This window comes from Ursus maritimus, unplaced genomic scaffold, assembly GCF_017311325.1.
Source record: "Ursus maritimus isolate PB19 unplaced genomic scaffold, ASM1731132v1 scaffold_21, whole genome shotgun sequence".
Taxonomy (NCBI): Eukaryota; Metazoa; Chordata; class Mammalia; order Carnivora; family Ursidae; genus Ursus; species Ursus maritimus.
In genome coordinates, this window is record NW_024424564.1 from 32915447 (window position 1) to 32934528 (window position 19082).

The 19082-nt window shown below is 45.9% G+C and overlaps 1 protein-coding gene across 1 annotated transcript in view; it reads left to right on the forward strand.

The window, feature by feature from the left end:
• Positions 1–19082, forward strand: part of ELK3 (ETS transcription factor ELK3) — a 38883-nt gene that overhangs the window by 14678 nt on the left and 5123 nt on the right. The window contains exons 2-3 of the mRNA XM_008687724.2: positions 4949–5728; positions 15496–15618. Of these exons, the coding sequence (XP_008685946.2) occupies positions 4949–5728; positions 15496–15618 (903 nt within the window). The remainder of the gene's footprint in view (positions 1–4948; positions 5729–15495; positions 15619–19082) is intronic.

Consider the following 19082-nt stretch of genomic DNA (forward strand, 5'->3'; position numbering starts at 1 on the left):
GCAGTCTCAAGACACCAACTTGGAAGTGGCCGTGGTGGGAGTAGCTTCCGCTGTCACCTAGAAGTCCCAGGGAGGCTGTGTGGGGTGGATGTTGCTTTTCCCCTCCCGAAGTCGGTGTCCTTGCTGCCTGTGACCTCCCATGGAAGGTGGCGTCAGGAGTCTGCCCTGGTGGTGGGTACGCACTGAATGGGAAATGACGCACAGGGAGGCTGGTCCCACGTGTGTGAGGCGAAGCAGATGTGTGCAACTGTTCATCTAAAACCATGCCGGAGAAGTCACTTAGCTCAACTGGACACAGACAGCATTTGTCAGGTTGCCAGGCAACTGTAAGCAACACATACTTGTGGGTCTGGGAGGACGGGTGAAAAAACCGACTTTCTGTAAATACTCTCATCACTTTCCATAATAAGAGCCTGTCCCCAAGCACTCTTGTGTCCTGGGCGGTCTCAGCCTGAGTCTTGTATCCCCTTCCATTGTGGCCAGGGGCTCTGGAATCAGACTGCCCACGTATTAGCTTGGGACCACAGGTAATTTATACTCTCTGAGCCTCAGTTTGCCCATCTCTAAGATGGGGATCCTAATAGTTCCAGTCTCTCAGAGGATTAAATGAATTAACGGTGGTCAAGTTCTTCATACCCAGCCTGACAGATAATATGTGCTCAGCAACTACTATCTATTATTTTCTCAGAGAAAACTCAGTTTTCTCAGAGAAAACTCCTCACGGGAAAAACTCTTGAAAGGCAATCTCCCTTCGGAGACCACAGAGAGATCTTCAAACGTACATGTGCTCCCAGGGTCTGCCCGCGGAAGGTAAGGGGCTATCAGATCAGTTGTCAGGCATATACCCGCTCTGAGTCTACCTACTCCCTGGGTCTCAGGCCATGGGCATCCTGGTGGGGGGCTTCCTTACTGGCTCCCCTCCTGTGAGCGGATTTCCCCTGTGCACAGTTGGGCTCTGAAACAGCGGGGCTACGGTGCCCTGACCTCCTTCCTGGACCCTCTGTACCCCTTCATGCCCAGATTGTCCAGGTAGCCAGATCTACTCCTCCATCTTTCCTGCTGGAATAGACCAGCAAGGCCCACACTGGTTCTTTCCAAAGGTTTCTTCCTCCTTTCGGTCATCTCCATCCCTGCCTCTGTAACCTTTTCCTAAAAAGCTCTGCGGTGTCCTGGTAGCTCTCCCCCCAGAGAGGCTGCAGCTACCGCGGGGGCCCTCTTGCTATGGTTGAGTTCAGTGTCCTTTGTGGAGGCTCCTTTTTTATCTTCAAAGTAGGGTTATGGCAGTCAGCATCCAGCCATAGAAGGTTCCCACCACCTTCCATTTAAACATGTAAATGTTTTGGATGGACCTCAAGACCGTTACGCTAAATGGAATAAGAGAAAGACAAATACTGGATGATTTCACTTATGTGTGGACTCTAAAGAAGCAGAATTCCTACAGAGAGTAGAGTGGTGGTTACCAGCAGCTGAGGGGTGGGGAAATGAGGAGTTGCTGGTCAAAGGTACAAACTTCCAGCCACAAAATGCATAAGTTGCGGAGATCAAAGGTATGGATGGTGACTGTAGATAACAATACTGTATTATAGACTTGCAAGTTGTCAAGAGAGCAGATTTAAATGTTACCACCACCACAACAAAACTGTAATTATGTGAGCTGATGGGTGTGCTAACTAACCTAATTGTGGTAAACATTTTACAATGTATATACATGCATCCAACCTTCATATTACACATCGTAAACTTCACAATGTTATAAGTCAATTGCCTCTCAGAAAAGCTGGGGAAAAAATTCCTCATGTTCTTTGTTAAAAAACAGCTTCATTGCAGCATAGTTCACATACCATCCAGTGGCTCTATTGAAGGATACAGTTCAGTGCCTTTATCTACAGAGCTGTGCACCCAAAACCACAGTAGATTTTACGGCATTTTCACTGTCCCTCCCAAACCCTTTTACTGTGACCCCTCAGTTCATGTCACCCCCAAATCCTAGGAAATGACTCTGTCTCTCTAGGTTTGTCTTTTCTGGACATTTGATAGAAACAGAATCCATCATATACGTGGCCTTTCTTTCCCTTAGCATAACGCATTCAAGGTGCACTGACGTGGTTTCATGTGTCCGTGCTTCACTCCTTTGTGTGGCTCGATAATATTCTGTAGTCTGAATATACCACATTTGTTTATCCATCGGTCAGTTGATAGTCATTGAGTTGTTCCTTATGTTCTTTTTTTAAAGATCTTATTTATTTATTAGAAAGAGAGATGGCGGGGGGGAGCAGAGGGAGAGGGAGAAGCAGACTCTGTGCTGAGCATGGAGCCCAATGCAGGGCTTGAACCCACGACCCTGAGATCATGACCTGAGAGGAAATTAAGACTCAACTGCTCAATCAACTGGACCAGCCAAGCACTCCTTCTTTATGCTCTTTTTAACACATGAAAGCCCCACTCTTTGAGACAGTTCCTAACCATTTTTTCAGGAGGAGGGGCCTTTTTATTATTTTTTTAATTACAGCCCCAAATTACTCCTTGATTTGCTTATGCATATAATCCCTGCTCAGATGTTATGTTCTGAATGCCCATAATAAAATCAAAGGTTAAAATTAAAGGTTTTAGAAAAGATTTTTACAAGAACATGCCTAAAGTTTCTCTTTTTTTTCTGTGTAATTATTTAGGCTCTAGTTAGTCAGTTTAGATGGATGTTCAAACTGGCTGAGGACAAAATAAAGTGTTCACCTAGGGAGAAAAATATTAATGAAAGCCAGAAATATTTTAAAATTGTAGCAAGCATGCTTTCTTTTTACTGAGGACCCACTCTGAGTCAGGTGGCACCAGTGACACCCTATTTAACCCTAGCCTGCCGGCAGTGGATTTCTCCTAGGCATGTTGTCTACCCACGCTGGGTGGGGCACCTGCCGAGATGCTGTCAATGAGGCCAAGGTGGAACTTGTAAGTTTCCCAAATTTCTCTGAAGGTTTGTAAATGGTTTTCAGCTTTGCTAGTGGTGAGTGTGCAGTTGAGGTCAGATGGGGGTAAATGGCATTCAGTAGGTTAAATCTGCACTCCCAGCACCAGGCTGCCAGGCACTAGAACTGTTCAGCGTGGAATCTAATGTGCTCAGGGGTGGGAGCCTCCTGTGTGCTGGTGCTGAGCGTAGGTTCGCCAGGATTTGCGTTACTGGGATTTCCGGTGCTGAATGGGGACATTGTGTGTCCCTCCCTTCGATGCATGCCCTGAGGGATTCCTGCTTAGAAATCTCAGTGGCATAGTAAATATGCCCTCCCCTCTGGGTGGCTGGATAAATTCACTTCCGGGATTTGATGATCTGTTTAAGGAGGAAAATTGCAAATCGACGTGCTATAATGTAACAAGAGGGAAGGCAAAAACATAATGTACTTATGTTTATAAACCAAATGATGATCACAGAAGGAACATCAAGTTTAATTAAATTTCATCTCTGTGGTATATTTGAAAGTTGCTAAGAGAGGAGATCCTAAAAGTACTCATCACAAGGAAAAAAAAATGTTACACTCTGTGTGGTGATCGGTGTTAAACTTGCGACATTATGCAGTATACCTGAAAGTAATACAATGTTACCTGTCAATTCCATCTCCATTTTGAAAATTTCACCTCTGCTAAGGGGTTCTTTGATTCTCTCCACCCAAACTTTTGTGGAAATGTGAAACAGCTTAGGCTTCAGAACAAGTAGATCGTGGTGGTTTTGGGGCGGGATTACTCCCTATCTCCGAGCTTGTGTCATAAGATGACACCTTCCGCCCTCCAGGAGGGTGAGTGTGAGAACCGATCAGATAGCTTGTGTACAACATCCGGTATGCAGTAGGTGCTCAATAGGAGTTACTGCTTCTAAAGTTCTTCTCTCCCAAATGATTTTTTTTTTTTAACACCCTCACTCATACCCAAGTTGTAGAACAGTTTGTAAGGAAACATTCTGAGTCTTTTCCCCATAGGATGGCGCTGCTAGCTCTTTGTGCTTGAGGGAGACCATCTTTGTGTGGAGCGCCTTGCACCCCACAAAGATTTGATAGATATTTGCTGATGTTCCAATGCAATAAACCTCAAGAAGAGCAGATAGCCTGTCAGATGAAGTATGTTCTCCCAAAGGGGTGTGAACACTTCTGCAGTGATTATTAGTTTTAATTTTCATCCTAATGTTTGAGGACTTGGAGCCATAAACTTGAAGAGCCAGAAGTAGATACTAGCAACTTAAAATACTGTAGGAGTGATGTAAATATCAAAGTAGACAATTTGTTTCTCCTCCGGTGGCTTTCTTGGCAGAAAATTAAAAAGGAAAAATTGGCTACATGATTTAAGAAAACCTTGTGGTGCTTGGCGATAATAACTTACATTTCTATAATGCGTTCCAGCTTACAGAATGCTTTCCCATTATTATTTCATTGAATTCTCACGAGTCCCAGAGGTAGGTAAGACAATACTGCATATGGTGAAGGAAGTGCTGCTTCGACCACTTACCTACCATGTGGCTTATGTGGGTCATTTAAGCGCTCTAAGCTTATTTTCTTAAGTTTTAGAATGGGAGGTAAATCATTTAGTTTTTAGGTAATAATACCTTCCGTTTAGGATCGCCGTACAGATGCTATGGGATGATGCGTGAACACCGTCGGCCCACAGTAAGTGCTCAACAAATGGGGACGGCTGGGACGTTACTAGGTAGGATAACCCTTACTTCCCAGATGAGGAAACTAAAAACGACTGTGGCTGTGCTAAAGGTCGCACCGTTTGTAACAGCAGAACTGGGAGGCAAATCGAATTCTGCTGCCTCCACTCAAGGCCCCTTTCCGCCGCGCCTTAGCCAAGACACGTCAGTCGGGAGAATATTTTGTGCAGCTGCCAGCAAAATTCCCCATGACCACGAACGTCTTCCTCCGTTTCTCTGGTGCACTGATCTTTTCAATGTCTCCTCTTGTGTTCACAGAACATCATCAAAAAGGTGATTGGGCAGAAGTTTGTGTACAAGTTTGTCTCTTTCCCGGAGATACTGAAAATGGACCCTCACGCGGTGGAGATGAGCCGGGAGAGCCTTTTGCTGCAGGACAGCGACTGCAAGGCCGCTCCCGAGGGCCGAGAGGCACACAGACACGGCTTGTCGGCCCTCAAAAGCGCAAGCCGCAACGAATACATCCACTCGGGCCTGTACTCGTCCTTCACCATTAATTCCCTGCAGAACCCACCGGAGCCCTTCAAGGCAATCAAGACGGAGAAGCTGGAGGAGCAGCCGGAAGACAGCCCTCCCGTGGAAGAAGTCAGGACTGTCATCAGGTTTGTGACCAATAAAAGCGACAAGCACGCCAGCAGGCCCGTGGTGCCCCTGCCCTCCACGTCTGAGGCCTTCCTGGCCTCGTCGGCCTCAGCCAAGGTCTCCTCTTTAATGTTGCCAAATGCCGCCAGCATTTCGTCCGCTTCACCCTCCTCGTCTCGGTCCCCGTCCCTGTCCCCCAGCTCGCCCCTCCCTTCTGAACACAGAAGCCTCTTCCTGGAGGCCGCCTGCCATGACTCCGATTCCCTAGAGCCCTTGAACCTGTCATCGGGCTCCAAGACCAGGTCTCCATCTCTTCCCCCAAAGGCCAAAAAACCCAAAGGCTTGGAAATCTCCGCGCCCCCGCTGGTGCTCTCTGGCACCGACATCGGCTCCATCGCCCTCAACAGCCCAGCTCTCCCGTCGGGATCCCTCACCCCAGCCTTCTTCACCGCGCAGGTAAGAGCCCGTGGGGGGCGGGGGGCGCATCAGACTCCGTGGTGTAGCGGAGAGGAAGAAACAGCAACCCAGGCTGCTTCCTTCTGCCCTTCAGAGGATAATCTTAGGGCCCGTAGACCAAAGTCATGGTGTAAGAGTGAAGGGAAATTACTTTTCCATCCCCAGACCAAGGCGTCCCCCAAACCAAGGTTACAGTGGGATGCTTCACAGGTTTCTTGCTTTTAGTGGCTGAGGGTGATCATAATAGAGAACATGCACCCTGGCCGTCAAAGCAGATCCAAACAATATTTTCCTAGGGGAAGTGGAGCAGGCCAAGTGACGTTTCGGAAGGCATTTGGGCTTTATGGATTTTTGGGGGGAGGGGGCAGAGGGGCAGAGAGAGAGAGACTCTTAAGCAGGCTCCACCCCCAGCGTGGAGCCCAGTGTGGGGCTCAGTCTCATAACCCTGAGATCATGACCTGAGCTGAAATCAAGAGTCAGACATTTAACCGACTGAGCTGTCCAGGCGCCCCTGGGCTTCGTGAAATTTTTACGACAGAGTCCTCTCTGGAGGCACTTGGTAAGTAGCCATTCGCTCTCTGTTGCTAAGAAGATAGATGTTAGGCGATGCTTCCGTTGCGGTTGTCAGGGTGGCTCTGCGTTGTCCTGTAGTCTCTGACAAGAAACGTCAGGGCCACGCCAAGCGGTGGGAAAGAATCTTCAGTAAAAGCAGTGCTTTTCTGAGAAAACCCGTTACTAACGCCCACGAGAAGGCAGCCTGTTCCTTTAAATCTGCGAGGCAGGTGCTCTTTCTTGCCCGGCGGGCATTCGCAGGGCAAGGGCAGGGCCGCCGGTAAAGCCTGCTTGTGCTTCCTCTGGAGAACTGGACGCACTTCGGTGGCAGAGGTTAAGCGCGTTGGCTTTGGGGTCACAGACGGGATCCGGCTCCTGGCTACCCGGCTGGGTGGCAGTGAGACGGTGGGCACTTGCTCTCTGAGCTTGTGTCCACATCTGTGAAATGGACCGTTGCGAGGACTGACTGGGACGGTGGCCGTGGTAAGAGCGCGAGCCACAGCCGGCAGCTATCCTCCTGCAACCGTGAGGCGGGGGGAGCTCCGCCGCCCGCCCCTGTGCTCCGGGCCGTCACTGTCCTCGCTGTAACCATCGTGAGGGGCAGTGGCGTCCTAGAGGTTCACGTTTGCCGGTTACGCTTGGAGACACTTCGCACTCACCACTCCAGTTACCCTTCGTGGCAGGCCCGTGAAGTAGATACTCTCACGTGCCGTTTTCCAGCTGAGGTACCTGAGGCACTGAGGTGAAGTAACTCATCCAGGGTCACACAGCTAACAGGTGGTAGCAAATTTGAACCCGCTCATTCTGCTCCGGAATCCATGCTCTTAAGTAAAATGTTCTCGGTGTGCCTATTGGGAAAACACCCAGTTGCCCCTGATCGTAGCCGTCCGTGGAGTCTGCCAAACATCCGAAAGCAGCTCTTGGCCACTCTCCTCTCCACGGCTTCTCCCAGCTTGTGTCCAAGGATCTTGTGTCCGCCCAAGCTTGCGAGCTGGTGGTAATGAGCGTGCCGCCATGGATGGGAGGGCTGAGCGCTCAGCGACTGGGCAGAATGAGCATGCTTTTACTCCAGCATTTTCTGATCAAACAAAATGGTCCGGAGACTAGGGACTGCTGAGTAAGTGGCTCAGAGACAGCGGTTCCTGAAGTAGCTCCGAGAAGGGACTTGAGAAGTGGGCCAGGGGGACCATCCGAGGAGCTCCTCCCCTGGCCTCCTTTGTGCTGACAACTGCAAGGTTGAGAGAGGTCTCAAGCCAGACCGAGGTCCATTCAGATTTCCGTATCTGCTTTCTCGGTGAGCCTGTATCTCCATCTCTGAACAGATGCCAGTCCTGTCGTCTCAGGAAAACAGCTCAGGCTGGCCCTGGGGTTTGGGATCTGGACACAGTGAATTTAGGGTGGCTCTGCTCAGTGGGACTGAGGATGGTATGGCTGGGCTGAGGGGAGGACAGACCTTGACATGAGGTAGGGATAGATCGAGGATGTGAACAAGGGGATGCTAAACTTGGGACTGGGAGACAGGACCTACTAGAACAGCCTAAACCAGGGGAGGGGAAAGCATCGGAAAGCCAAATGCTTTAAGAGAGGACTAGTGCCTTGGGCAGATGAGAGTGAATGGTCCTCAGCCAAGCTGCGAGCGCAGGACCTTGCTTGCGAGTTGGTGTCAGGAAGTCCAAGAAATGGGACCAGGGTTTCCCAAGGAGAGGGAGGCCAAGGGCAGGGTCTCGTCCCATGACAGGGGAGTAGAAGTAAGGTCTCTGGCTGAACGTGCCTTTGGATCAAGCCCAATGCTGGGGGTGGCTACCAGGTAGTGCTCTGAATGATTTCAAAGGAGCTAAGGGTTGGCTTTGGGGGATGGTGTAATCTCAGGACTTGAATTCCCTCACCTCCTAGCAGTGTCAGCTCTGCACCCAGCGCAGCCGAGAGTGGCCGACAGGGAGGGAGAAACCAGAGAGAGCAGAGAAAGGGCAGGACTCAGGTGGGAATATTCATTCACCCAAGTGGTTTCTCTGAGATCAGACAGGACAGTCACACCTGTCTCGGCTTGACAGTCCTCCGGCTCTTTAGGGTAAGGCTGGAATCAATGTAGGATTTGGATTCTCAGAGATTCCCTCCCCCCGGAGTTGCTTTGAGTGGCTCAGAAACTAACCCTGGAGCCATGGCTCTCCCTCCGTGGACAGTCAGAGGCAAGGTCAGGTCCCAGGAGCCGGCCTCATCCTGAGGGGTGAGCCCATTTCCCTGAAATCCCCCCAGGGGGCAGGAGTGAAAGCCTTTCCTTTACTTCGAGGTCAACTCTGGGGGTTTCCTCTCCCAAAGGAGACTTGGGGCTTTTCTCCCACAGGCAGCAGTGATGTCTTATTCCCATAGCTCATTGGTTTCCCTCTCACCTTAGCACTTTCAACTGCAGAAATTACTTGCCTCTGTGGGGTGTGCTGTGTGCAACGTGACACTGTTTGCATGTAAACATTTTGTTACCGGTGGGAACCTCCTGTCAACTTTTCTTAACCATTGGCTTTAGAAGAAATGAAAGGTGTGCTCTAATAACTTGATACCCTGAAAACGAAATTCCCATGAACTTAGTTTATCCCAAGAATTGTTTATATTTTACTAATTTGTCCCAAGAATAATTCCCAGTTATTTTCAGATAGAAATATGGCAGGAGGAAGGGTAGGATTAAGAGAGTCTTAGCATGAACAGGGTCATGTGGTTACAGTTCCCTCCTGGGATCATATTAAACCACCTACCTTGCATAGCCCCAAACTCAGATTTGAAATGTCATCTACAGTGTGGTGTACCTGAAAAATGTTCGTCATTCTGCCTCTCGCCCGAAACCATAACCTCCATTCCCATAAAAAATACTCGTGCTGCATCTGTTGGGATCTGTACAATGCAGTTGAGATTACTCTTGATTGTTTTAAGGAACCAAGATTACGAATATAGACAGACATGATGATCACCCAGACACCCCTCAAGCATGTACTACGAGGAACTGAGGTCACAGAATACAAAAGCCAGCTGCGTACCAAGAAGTGATGTAGTTGGAGCTCAGCCACTGAGGTCATGTTGGACTGTTGGTAGAAAAGCAAGGATGTTATCTCTCATGGCTTGAGCTCTAGAAATTGAGATGAGGGAGGAGCCAGGATGCGAAACCCTCGTGGTTCCTAGCCAGGCACCATGGAAGCCTGAATAGTGCCCGCTGGAACTTCTGCTTCTGTGTGTCTTCTGCACCTTGGTGTCCTCTGTCCCTCTTCCTTCCATTTGCCTCTTCTGCTCATTGTCTCCCGCCCCATCTTTTAGCATGTACAGTTAGTTGAGAATTGGGAGTTGGCACATTGCTTTTCCCTTTGTTTGTGCCAAGGCCTCTGTTACTCTCATGTGTGATGTTTCAGATGCTGAACTTGGATGTATGTGGGCACTGGGGCACGAACTCACCGTCAGAGTCTGAGCATGCGTGCCCCAGGCTGTTTTATTAGCGGCGGCCTTGAATGGCACTAATTGGGTAGAGACAGCTGGCAGAGGACCGAAATGCGAGAACCTCCTTTCATTTACTGGTGAATGTAACAACTTTGGGCCAAAATCATCAGGTGGGAATTTGGAGTAAAATGGATGTGTATGGTGAGGAGTAACCCAGGGTATATTGCATCCTGCCCCAGCTCTGGAGTGGGTTCTCATCTTCTTGTCTCCTGAGCCATTATCACAGAGGAAGAAAGTTTGTTTTTTCCCTTCATTCCACTCTCTACAACACTTTTCCAGTTTAGCGTTCAGATTTCTCTATACTGACCCTACAGGGGAGAGGTTGTCCTTTAGAAGCTCCTTGCAGTGGAAGATGTTGCCAGTAGAGTTTTGAGGACTTGACCCTCCCTGGGCTCTGGGCTGCCCAGGATAAAGGAACCGTGGTAGTGCCGTCCCTCTTTCCACCCTGGGGCCTGTCTCATCTCCGTCTGTTGCTGTCAGGGTCCCACTGCCTCCTCCCCAGTTCTGCTTTTACTCCTTTTCCCCCTCCTACCATTGACGACACCTAGAGGCTTGTGGAGTTCTGTTTTGTCCCCGTCATTAAGATCAGCACAGTCAGTGCTACGCAGACTTATGTGTGATTCTTAAGGTCTTTAAAATTGATGTTTTTATTGGACTTTGGGCAACTCCAGGAGTCTCCAGAGGTAGTTACCTTTTTAATTTGAGGATTGTTTTTAACTCCAGAATGGCACTGTCGTGGATTCTGTTGGCGGTCTATGAGAGACTAAGATTTGTGATGTTTGTTGGTACAACAAAATGTTAAGTGGACATCCTGATTGCCTCTCTTTTATCTTCTAAAGCTCAAAAGACTTAATTCTTTGGTATCTCAGATTACCAAATCAAATAACCTGCAAATACTCCTTGTTGAGTGGCTGATGCCCATCCTTTTTAGTCAGTAAATGGTTACTACGGTAATTTCTTCATTTGGGAGATAACCGTTAGACATCTACCATTTGCTAGTGATTGGGGTGTACAGAGGCGAGCAAGATAGTTCCTGCTCTCATGAGCTTATAGCTTGCTGTCCAAGAGGTGAAGAATATGGGGCAAATATAACTTAGGGTGATGTGAAATGATAGAGGTCCCTGAAAACTGGATGAGGAACTTTTAGACTTGTTTTGATAGGAAATTAAAAGCTTGCTGGGGTTTTAAATCAAGAGATACAAAAATTCCTTTTAGAGTCTTTCAACAAATAATTGTCAAGCATTATGTGCAAATCATTGAAAGGATACCAGAGGTACGTACAGTGCCTATTTTTAAGACCTTATGACCTAGCCAAGACAAGGCATAGAGACAGTGGCACGTGGCAAGAGGCAAATACACAGTGCAGAGAAGCACCTTAGGAACAGAAGAGGGGAAAGATCATTTAGTTCAACATATAGGAACTGAGCACCTATTACGTGTAAGGTGCTGCACTCGGAGCTGGGGATACAAACGTCAATTAGATAGTCGCTGATCATTAATAGCTCATAACTTGCCTTAAGTGGTTTAATATACCATCCCAGATCAGTACAAAAGAAATACTGAGGAAGAAGGTATTCGTTTTGCTGGGGATGGGGAAGGATGCTGACAGGGCTTCATGGGAGGCGTGTTCACACTTGGGCAGCGTGTTGAAGCATCAGTAGCAGTCATCTGGCACATAAGGTGAGGAGGGCATTGTAGGCAGAGCAGCAGCTTGAGCCAAGCCATAACGATGTGAAATAGCTTAGTGTATTAGGGGCAGTACAGTAGTTCAATAAGGGACAGAGGGATAAATTCCAAAGGTGAAGGATGCGGTGGGAGATGGGGCATGAGTGACACAGAGTTGCATTTAGAAATCATCCTGATGAATTAGATTCGGGTGGGGTGAGGCTGGAACCAGTCAGGATACTATTATAACATTCCAGATGAAAGATAAGGAGGATCTAGATCTAAGGCTTGGACAGTGGGATGGCGCCAAAGGAAACAGATCTGATAGAGATAAAAGGAATTGGCCACTGGCCTTGGTGACTAACCAGGTGTGAAGATTGTAGAGGAGAGCCAGGCGTTGAGTATGAGGAGCATGGGAGGAAGAATAAGCTCATGGTGAGAGGTTGGTTACAAGTTCATTTTGGGCCTGAGCAGCCTGTAGGACATAAAGGAACAAACATCCAGCTACAGCTGGAGCTAAGGAGTTTGGAACTGGAGATAAGTTAGGGAGTCACCAACATGTAAGGGGTGCTTAAAATCATGGAAATGGTTGAGATCACCTGTGGAACGGGTCTAGCACAGGGAGGTATGGGCTGGGTAGTCAGGGAACTGGTAGGTTGGAATTCTGTAGTGTTCAGGACATATCAAGCAAAGTAGGAGGGTTCATATAGAGAAATTAAGGAGCATATGAAACCAGGTTATGAGGGAACCTAGAATTGTGGCCAAGGAATTTTTCCCCCCTGAAACTGAAAGAATTTCAAAGGAATATAGTATCTTAGGGTGATTGATTTGGTGGTGGTGCTCGGAATAGATTGGAAGAGGGACCAGAAGTACATGGGCTGGTTTAGGTGGCATTTATTAATGCTATCTCTAAGGTGATGGGGCCTTGAATACAGCAGGAATGGAAATGGGGGGAAAAAATAAGAGTTCAAAGATGGATCCACAGGACGTGCCCAGATGTTGCAGCAAGTGAGGTCATTTTGCATCTTAGTGATGAGGATGCTGGGTTGTAGACAGGGCTGTAAGTCCAGGGATCATGTCTTGTTTTATCTTTGGATCTCTGGCACCTGATACATATCAGGCACTCAGTATTTCTTGAGTGGATAAATGGGTGGTGTGGTATTGTTGATACAAATAGAGGAGTCATAAGGAACACTAGACTTGGGAAGGTGAGGAGTTCTGGTTTGAACAGTGGGGCATTCCAAGTGGACATGTCCAACAGGTGACACATGAGGGGATGTACCTAGAGCTACAGATCGCTTCACCTCATCAAGTATTTAGAAAGTGGGTACTACAGGAGGAATAAAGATGAGCAAGATACCTTAAAGGCTATAGAAAGAGGTATAATAAGAATATGCAAATTACCATGAGGCAGAAAATGTTTAGAAAAAAGTGGTTATAAAGTGTTATAAAGATTCAGGGAAAAGAAAAATGTCACCTGATTGAGGGAAAAGCAGAGAAGTCTCCTTTGAGGAGGTGGTTTTGATGGACAGAGGGAGGCAGGGGTAGGAAGGAGGAGGTCTGAGGGCATGGTCCAGCCAGAGGGCCATGAACCAGGGCACTCAGGTGAGGCATGTCTGGGCAATGCCAGCTTACCAGGTGTAGCTCAAATGTGCAGGCTTTGTGGGAGACTGTATTATGTGGAAGAAGAACTGAGTTGAGGGGGATGAAAATGAGATCCTGGTCAGATGGTCTTTCCTCTTGAACATCAATCCTCTTTGCCTTGGGTCCTAGGGCATCTCCTTCCCTGTAGCTGATGGGATCAGAACTCCCTGTCTGCCATTCAGAAGGGCCCATTTGCTAAAATATTTTTTGGTGAAGGAAGAGGAAGCATGCATTTTGCTTGTGGCTTCTTTCTTCAGTATCTAGCCCTCAGGCTCAGCCCACCTTGTCTGACTCCAAGAGCTTGTGGAAAGGGGCTCTGAAAACTCACAGTGTCCTGGAGATTACCCAGGGTGAGCATTAATAGGAACAGTCCTTAAAAGAGCAACCAAATAGTTTTTTCTTTATAGCTACAGGATCTTCAGGTAGAACAGGGATTGGGGGGGGGGGGCGAGAAGAGCAAATGAAGTCATTTCACAATATTTATTTGCATATGTTATAAAAGATATTGCAAACGATTAAACATGTGAAACAGAAGACTACTGTATTCTGAGTACATCCTGTATCCCTTTGAAACAGATGTGCAAACATCTCCCATCCAGACCTGGGTACACATTTTAGACTAAAATAAAACTTCTATACTTCATGTATTGCTCAAAGGATTAAAACAGAATGGATGTATATTTATGGCCATGAATAAGAGAAAGACAGGTATGTAGTCTAGAAGACTTATTTGGGACCTTCATTGGTAAGTAAAATAGGAGGCCCTGAACACATTGGTTTTTGAATGTTAATGTGGCATACTGTGGCTGGAATTCGGTTCCAGAGTAACATGCAAATGTTAGTTCTCAGATGACCTGAGTTTGTGGACTTGAGCCTAATATGACAGAGGTGCCTTGAAGGTACTGGCTGACTTGATTGGTTTCAGAACACTGAGTACTTTTATACATACATTGACAATTTCTCCCATGAACAGATGAAATTCATTGAATAAGTATATTGAGTACACTTGTGATTAACACTTCTTGAGTATTTGGTATGCGCCAGGCACATATTAAGAGCTTTACATAGATTATCTTATTTCATCTTCCCTGGCATTTTTTCCTCCCCATTTTATAGATTTGGAAACCAAGGTATTGAGAGGTTACCTAGGTAGTAAGTAGTGGTTCTGAGGTTGGAACCCTGGCAGAACCCATGCTGAACCATTAAATCTTAATCGTCAGACCAGATGGCCCGGCATTTTTGTGAAACTGCCTTGGATTAGAAGTGGGAAGTGTATCCAAAACGTATTTATCCTAGTAACCTCATAGGTTATTCTATGTGTAGGAAATGCTGTGGAACCAACAACTTAACATGGTATAAATTAGTTTACCTTTCAGCAGCTTCACAGTTTGAGAACCTTTGGGTGTTTGTCTCCTTTCCGCTGAACAGAGCGAACCTTTCAACTTAGGTTTATGCCAAATATTCTCAATAATTAACGAAGCTGCTGAGGCCAATTCTAGGAAAAAATAACACTTTAGCATCCAAAGTGATGCAATCTGCAGTGCTGGCGCCTTTGCTGTGGTTCTTCTTACACATAGCACCTTATTGACATCACAAAACCACTGAGGGGCTCCTTCTAGTCAGCAAAGGTGCAAAACCACTATGGGCCAGTTTGCCTCAGCTGAGAATAAAAGCCATGCAGACATAACCAGCTGGGGTGAGTTGTTTCTTCTGTCCCCTAGCTAGCTTGCAGGCCAGGACTCCTGCTGTGTGTGTGCAAGCAAATGCACTCCTTGGCACTCTCCTGGGAAACCCAGAGTTTTGGCTTTACACCCAATCTAACAAGAAAGAATTTTTTTCCCCCTCCAAACCATTGCCAGGGAGATGAATTCTCATCAGCCCCATATCCGGAGTGGAATCTGGAAAACCCAGTTCAGAACTTTTGAAGAAGCTGCTATAGGGTATTTTAACAACAGATCCTAAAATCTTAAAGGGCCATTGATACCCACAAAAGTGAAGCTTGAGAGGCCCTTTAAAAAAATGTGTTTGTAATGGATGTCCACTGTAGGAAAACAAGAAAATATAGATAAAAAATAAAGCCCCTTCATGGAATCCCATTTTGTAACTACATGTTTCACGTGGGAAGGGAAACAAATTGAAGAAAGCACCTGAATGAATGTTGCTTTAAACTTGAATTTTACAGTGTTCAGAATGTTTAGGTAAGGTAACTTGTCCATACTATTCTCCTTTATAAAATTGTTAATACAATACACTCAGCACTGAAGAAAATTAAACTGTGGGCAGCCTTGCAGAAATTACATAGTTGTCAGATTTTGCTAAGACGGTAAGGCTTGTTTCTTGGTTCATGGCTAGTGCACCTAGCCACACTGCTGATCATGGCCAGAGTCAGGTGATACCTTTATCAAAATCTGTGTATGTGCTTTCTTTCCCAGACACCAAATGGATTGCTTCTGACCCCGAGTCCACTGCTCTCCAGCATACATTTCTGGAGCAGCCTTAGTCCAGTTGCTCCACTGAGTCCTGCCCGGTTGCAAGGGCCAAACACGCTGTTCCAGGTGAGCATTTAGAAATGAATGTTTAAACACTGAGCTGCTAAGGGGTGTGTTTCCCCAATAAATCCTGCAAAGGTAACAGAGTTCTACCCTACATTTGGGTAAAATGTTAAGTTTCCAAAGGGAGTGAATGGTGCTGCAAAACCCAGCCTTCAGAGGCAGACATTTTCATCGAGGCAGAAATGGTATACTCATGTCAGATACTGACAAATGGAACAATTCTCAAAGTGTTTGGGTATCTTCATTGACTATGAAAACTGGAAATTTATTAAGGAAAAGGGACGACTTTAAAAAAATTAAGCAACATATTGACATCACTTGAAATAACAAAAATTGTGAAGAATGTCTCCATCCTGTAATAGAAAAGTTATCTGTATAATTCTATGATTCATAATCAAGTTCTTCTTGTTCCATAATAAGAAAGGAGCATCCAGGGCATTTGGTTAAAAACTAAGTCTTAGCTGCTTTATCTTGCACAACTCCTGTTACTAGGTAGGCCCATTTATTATTTATTCACACACTAGAATCTTGCAGCAGCATTGCTTGCGATCATGTGGTAAACAGTATTTCCTCTTTGAGACTCAAAGACTGTTCCTCACAGACAAAGATGTTACTAAGAGAAGAATAGAAAGGGTCCTAGGGACAGGAGTGAAGCAAGACGAGAAAGTGAAAACCCCCTCTAACTCTAGCCGGTCTGTCTCATCCACCCTGAATCCCATGCCTGCCCCCCCAGGGTGGCTCACCCAAGCTAGTTGTGGTTCTTTTGTTCCTGTTGCATCTAGCACTGAGCACTTTGTATTATGATTGCCTGTTTACCTGGTGATCTCCCCCACTGGACTGTGGGCCCTCAAGAGGCCAGAATGGCATCTCGTTTCTTGTTTACCGTGGTGCCTGCCCCCCACCCCATGTCTGGCCACATTGCTTGGCACACAAATGATGCTTAGTAATTATCACTGACTAAAGAAGTAGATACGAGTTGGGGAACCTGGCTGGCTCAGTTTGTAGAGCTTGTGACTCTTGATCACAGGATTGTGATTTTGAGCCCCATGTTTGGTATAGAGGTTACCTTAAAAAAAAAAAAAGTTAAAAGAATAAATTAAGAACATAAGTGTTAAAAAGATCAGGTCTCTGTGCTTTTTTGAGTTGGTCATTTTGCTTGTCAAGGTTAGTATTGACCTCCTTTGTGCCCGGAGCTTTACATGCTGGAATTTAGGGTCTTGGAAGAAGGGTGGAGCTAAAGAGGTTTTGGTTGCTATCTTGCTTCTCTGGTTTCCTAGTAAGGTTGAGGTAGGGCTGTCATGATGTGACTGTGTATTCCTGGGTAATAAGGTTTCTCTTCTGGGCCATCTTGTCATCACAAAAAAAGTGAGCTATGGTCCTACACAGCCAACATGTTGATTCTTAGCCCTTTTAACTCCGGCAGGGAAACAAAAACTAGAAGCAGTGAGCAAATGTACTACCAGCAAAAGTTTTAGGCTAGTCATCTTTTGATGGAGAGCTAAAAGACCTTACTTGCTCAAAGTATTCAGAAGGGAGCAGCAGTATTCCAGTATTAGAGCTCCTGTGTAGAGCAGAAGGAAGGAGTTGTTTGGTGCCATGTGTATAGTAAGCTCCGTGGGTACAAGAACTGCAATCTTACTTTAGTCCTAGAATCTAACAGAATTCTCTGTAGGGTTCACTAGGTATTTGTGAATAATGAATGGAATCCCACTTCCCTCCTTACTGGGAATTCTACCACATGATTGGTACGGGGCGTGGTGATCTCCCAAGGAAGCCATGGAGAACTGTTGTTTGTTAGGGAGTTCTTTGGGATCCCTTGCCCTAGATCCTAAACCTTTTCTAGCCCATCACTCTTAAAAGTAACAATGGTTGGTGTCCTTAAGTTTTTCTACACATTAGCAGGATATTTGGAGCTCTGGATGTTGGACACACATACCCTTTTCTTTTCAGTCACTACTGTAGACCAGTGGCTCTCAAAGGTAATGTGCAACAGAATCAGCTTGGACGGTGTGTCAAAAGATTTTGCTGGGCCCCAACCCCAGAGTTTCTGATTTAGAAGGTGTGGGATTATAATCAGGGTCTGATTATAGCATTTTTTCAAGATCCTAGTGATGCTGCTGCTCCAGGAATCCACTTTGAGAAGCACAGCAGACCAGTGGTTCCTAATTTATAACTAGTATTCTGCAGAAGAAATTGCTGCATTTAAAGGCCACCTACTCAGAATTTTAATTTCACAAAATGTACCTATCCTCTCTACCACAGCCATTCAAAAACAACAAAACCCACAAATGGGTGGTAGGAATGGGGAAAACAACCATGTTTAGATGGTTGTTGGCAGGGCCTTGTGCCCTCTTTCTGTGATTGGGGTCCATAAAACTAGGGAAAAACAACTGTGTACCTTTTGAAATATTACTCTTCCTATGATAAGAGCAGTTGTGATAGAAGTTGAAACTAGGAGCTTTGAAAACAGTAAATAAAACATGGTAAGAGGAATATTCAAAATTCAAATTATCAGCAGTGTCCCTTTTGAACTAATAATTTTCTTTAAAAATAACCCTTTCATATTTACTAGACACGGAGGAAGAAAAGAAATACACTTGGGCTACAATACATTTTAAATAATGCTGGCAAATTTCCTGTTGTGAGGATTGAAAAGTAGATCAGAATCCTTAGGGTAACAGTTGAAAAAGCTGAGGAGTTTTTGCACAGAAGGTCCACTGATGTCATTATTGTGGCAACTTACAGCAGATATTGAAGAATTTAAGGGAAGGAGAGAGAAGATATTAGCTCCTTTCTTGGAAGAGGTATATTTAAAAATAAAATGAGACTGGTCTGAACTGAACAGTTTGGCATTTGGAGCTTACCTACAGGGTGTCTGTTTCACTTCTGAAACAGATTTTCATCAGATTTGGCATAGGTACAGTTAGTATCTTGAAACAAGACAGGATTAAGTTGTTTGTTGTTAAGATTTTATTTACTTGACAGAGATAGAGAGCCAGAAAGCACAAGCGGGGGTGAATGACAGAGGGAGAAGGAGAAGCAGGGATCATGACCTGAGCTAAAGGCAGACGCCCAACAGAACAAGCCACCCAGGTGCCCCCAGAATTAAGTGTTCACTTGAGAATGTTTTCTGAATGTTTTAATTCAACAAATCTTACTCAGAAAATATTTGCAATGCTCTGTTATCAGGGAGTGAGGGGAATATACAGTATGGGAATAATAGATATATAAACAAAATGTTACAGGAACCCAACAGGGAGTAGCTTTCTAGCTGGGGACTAGATGAAGGCTCCAGGGAAGAAATGGCACCTTAGCTGGGAAGAAAGGACAGGATTTTGGCAGAGAGAAAAGTACCTTCTTGATAATTTACATGATTTGGATATGCAAGTACATAGTCTGTCCAGGAAGGGAATGGGTGACTGAAAAAGCAGCTCTGGTCCTTGAATTAGGTATGCTCAGGATTTTCC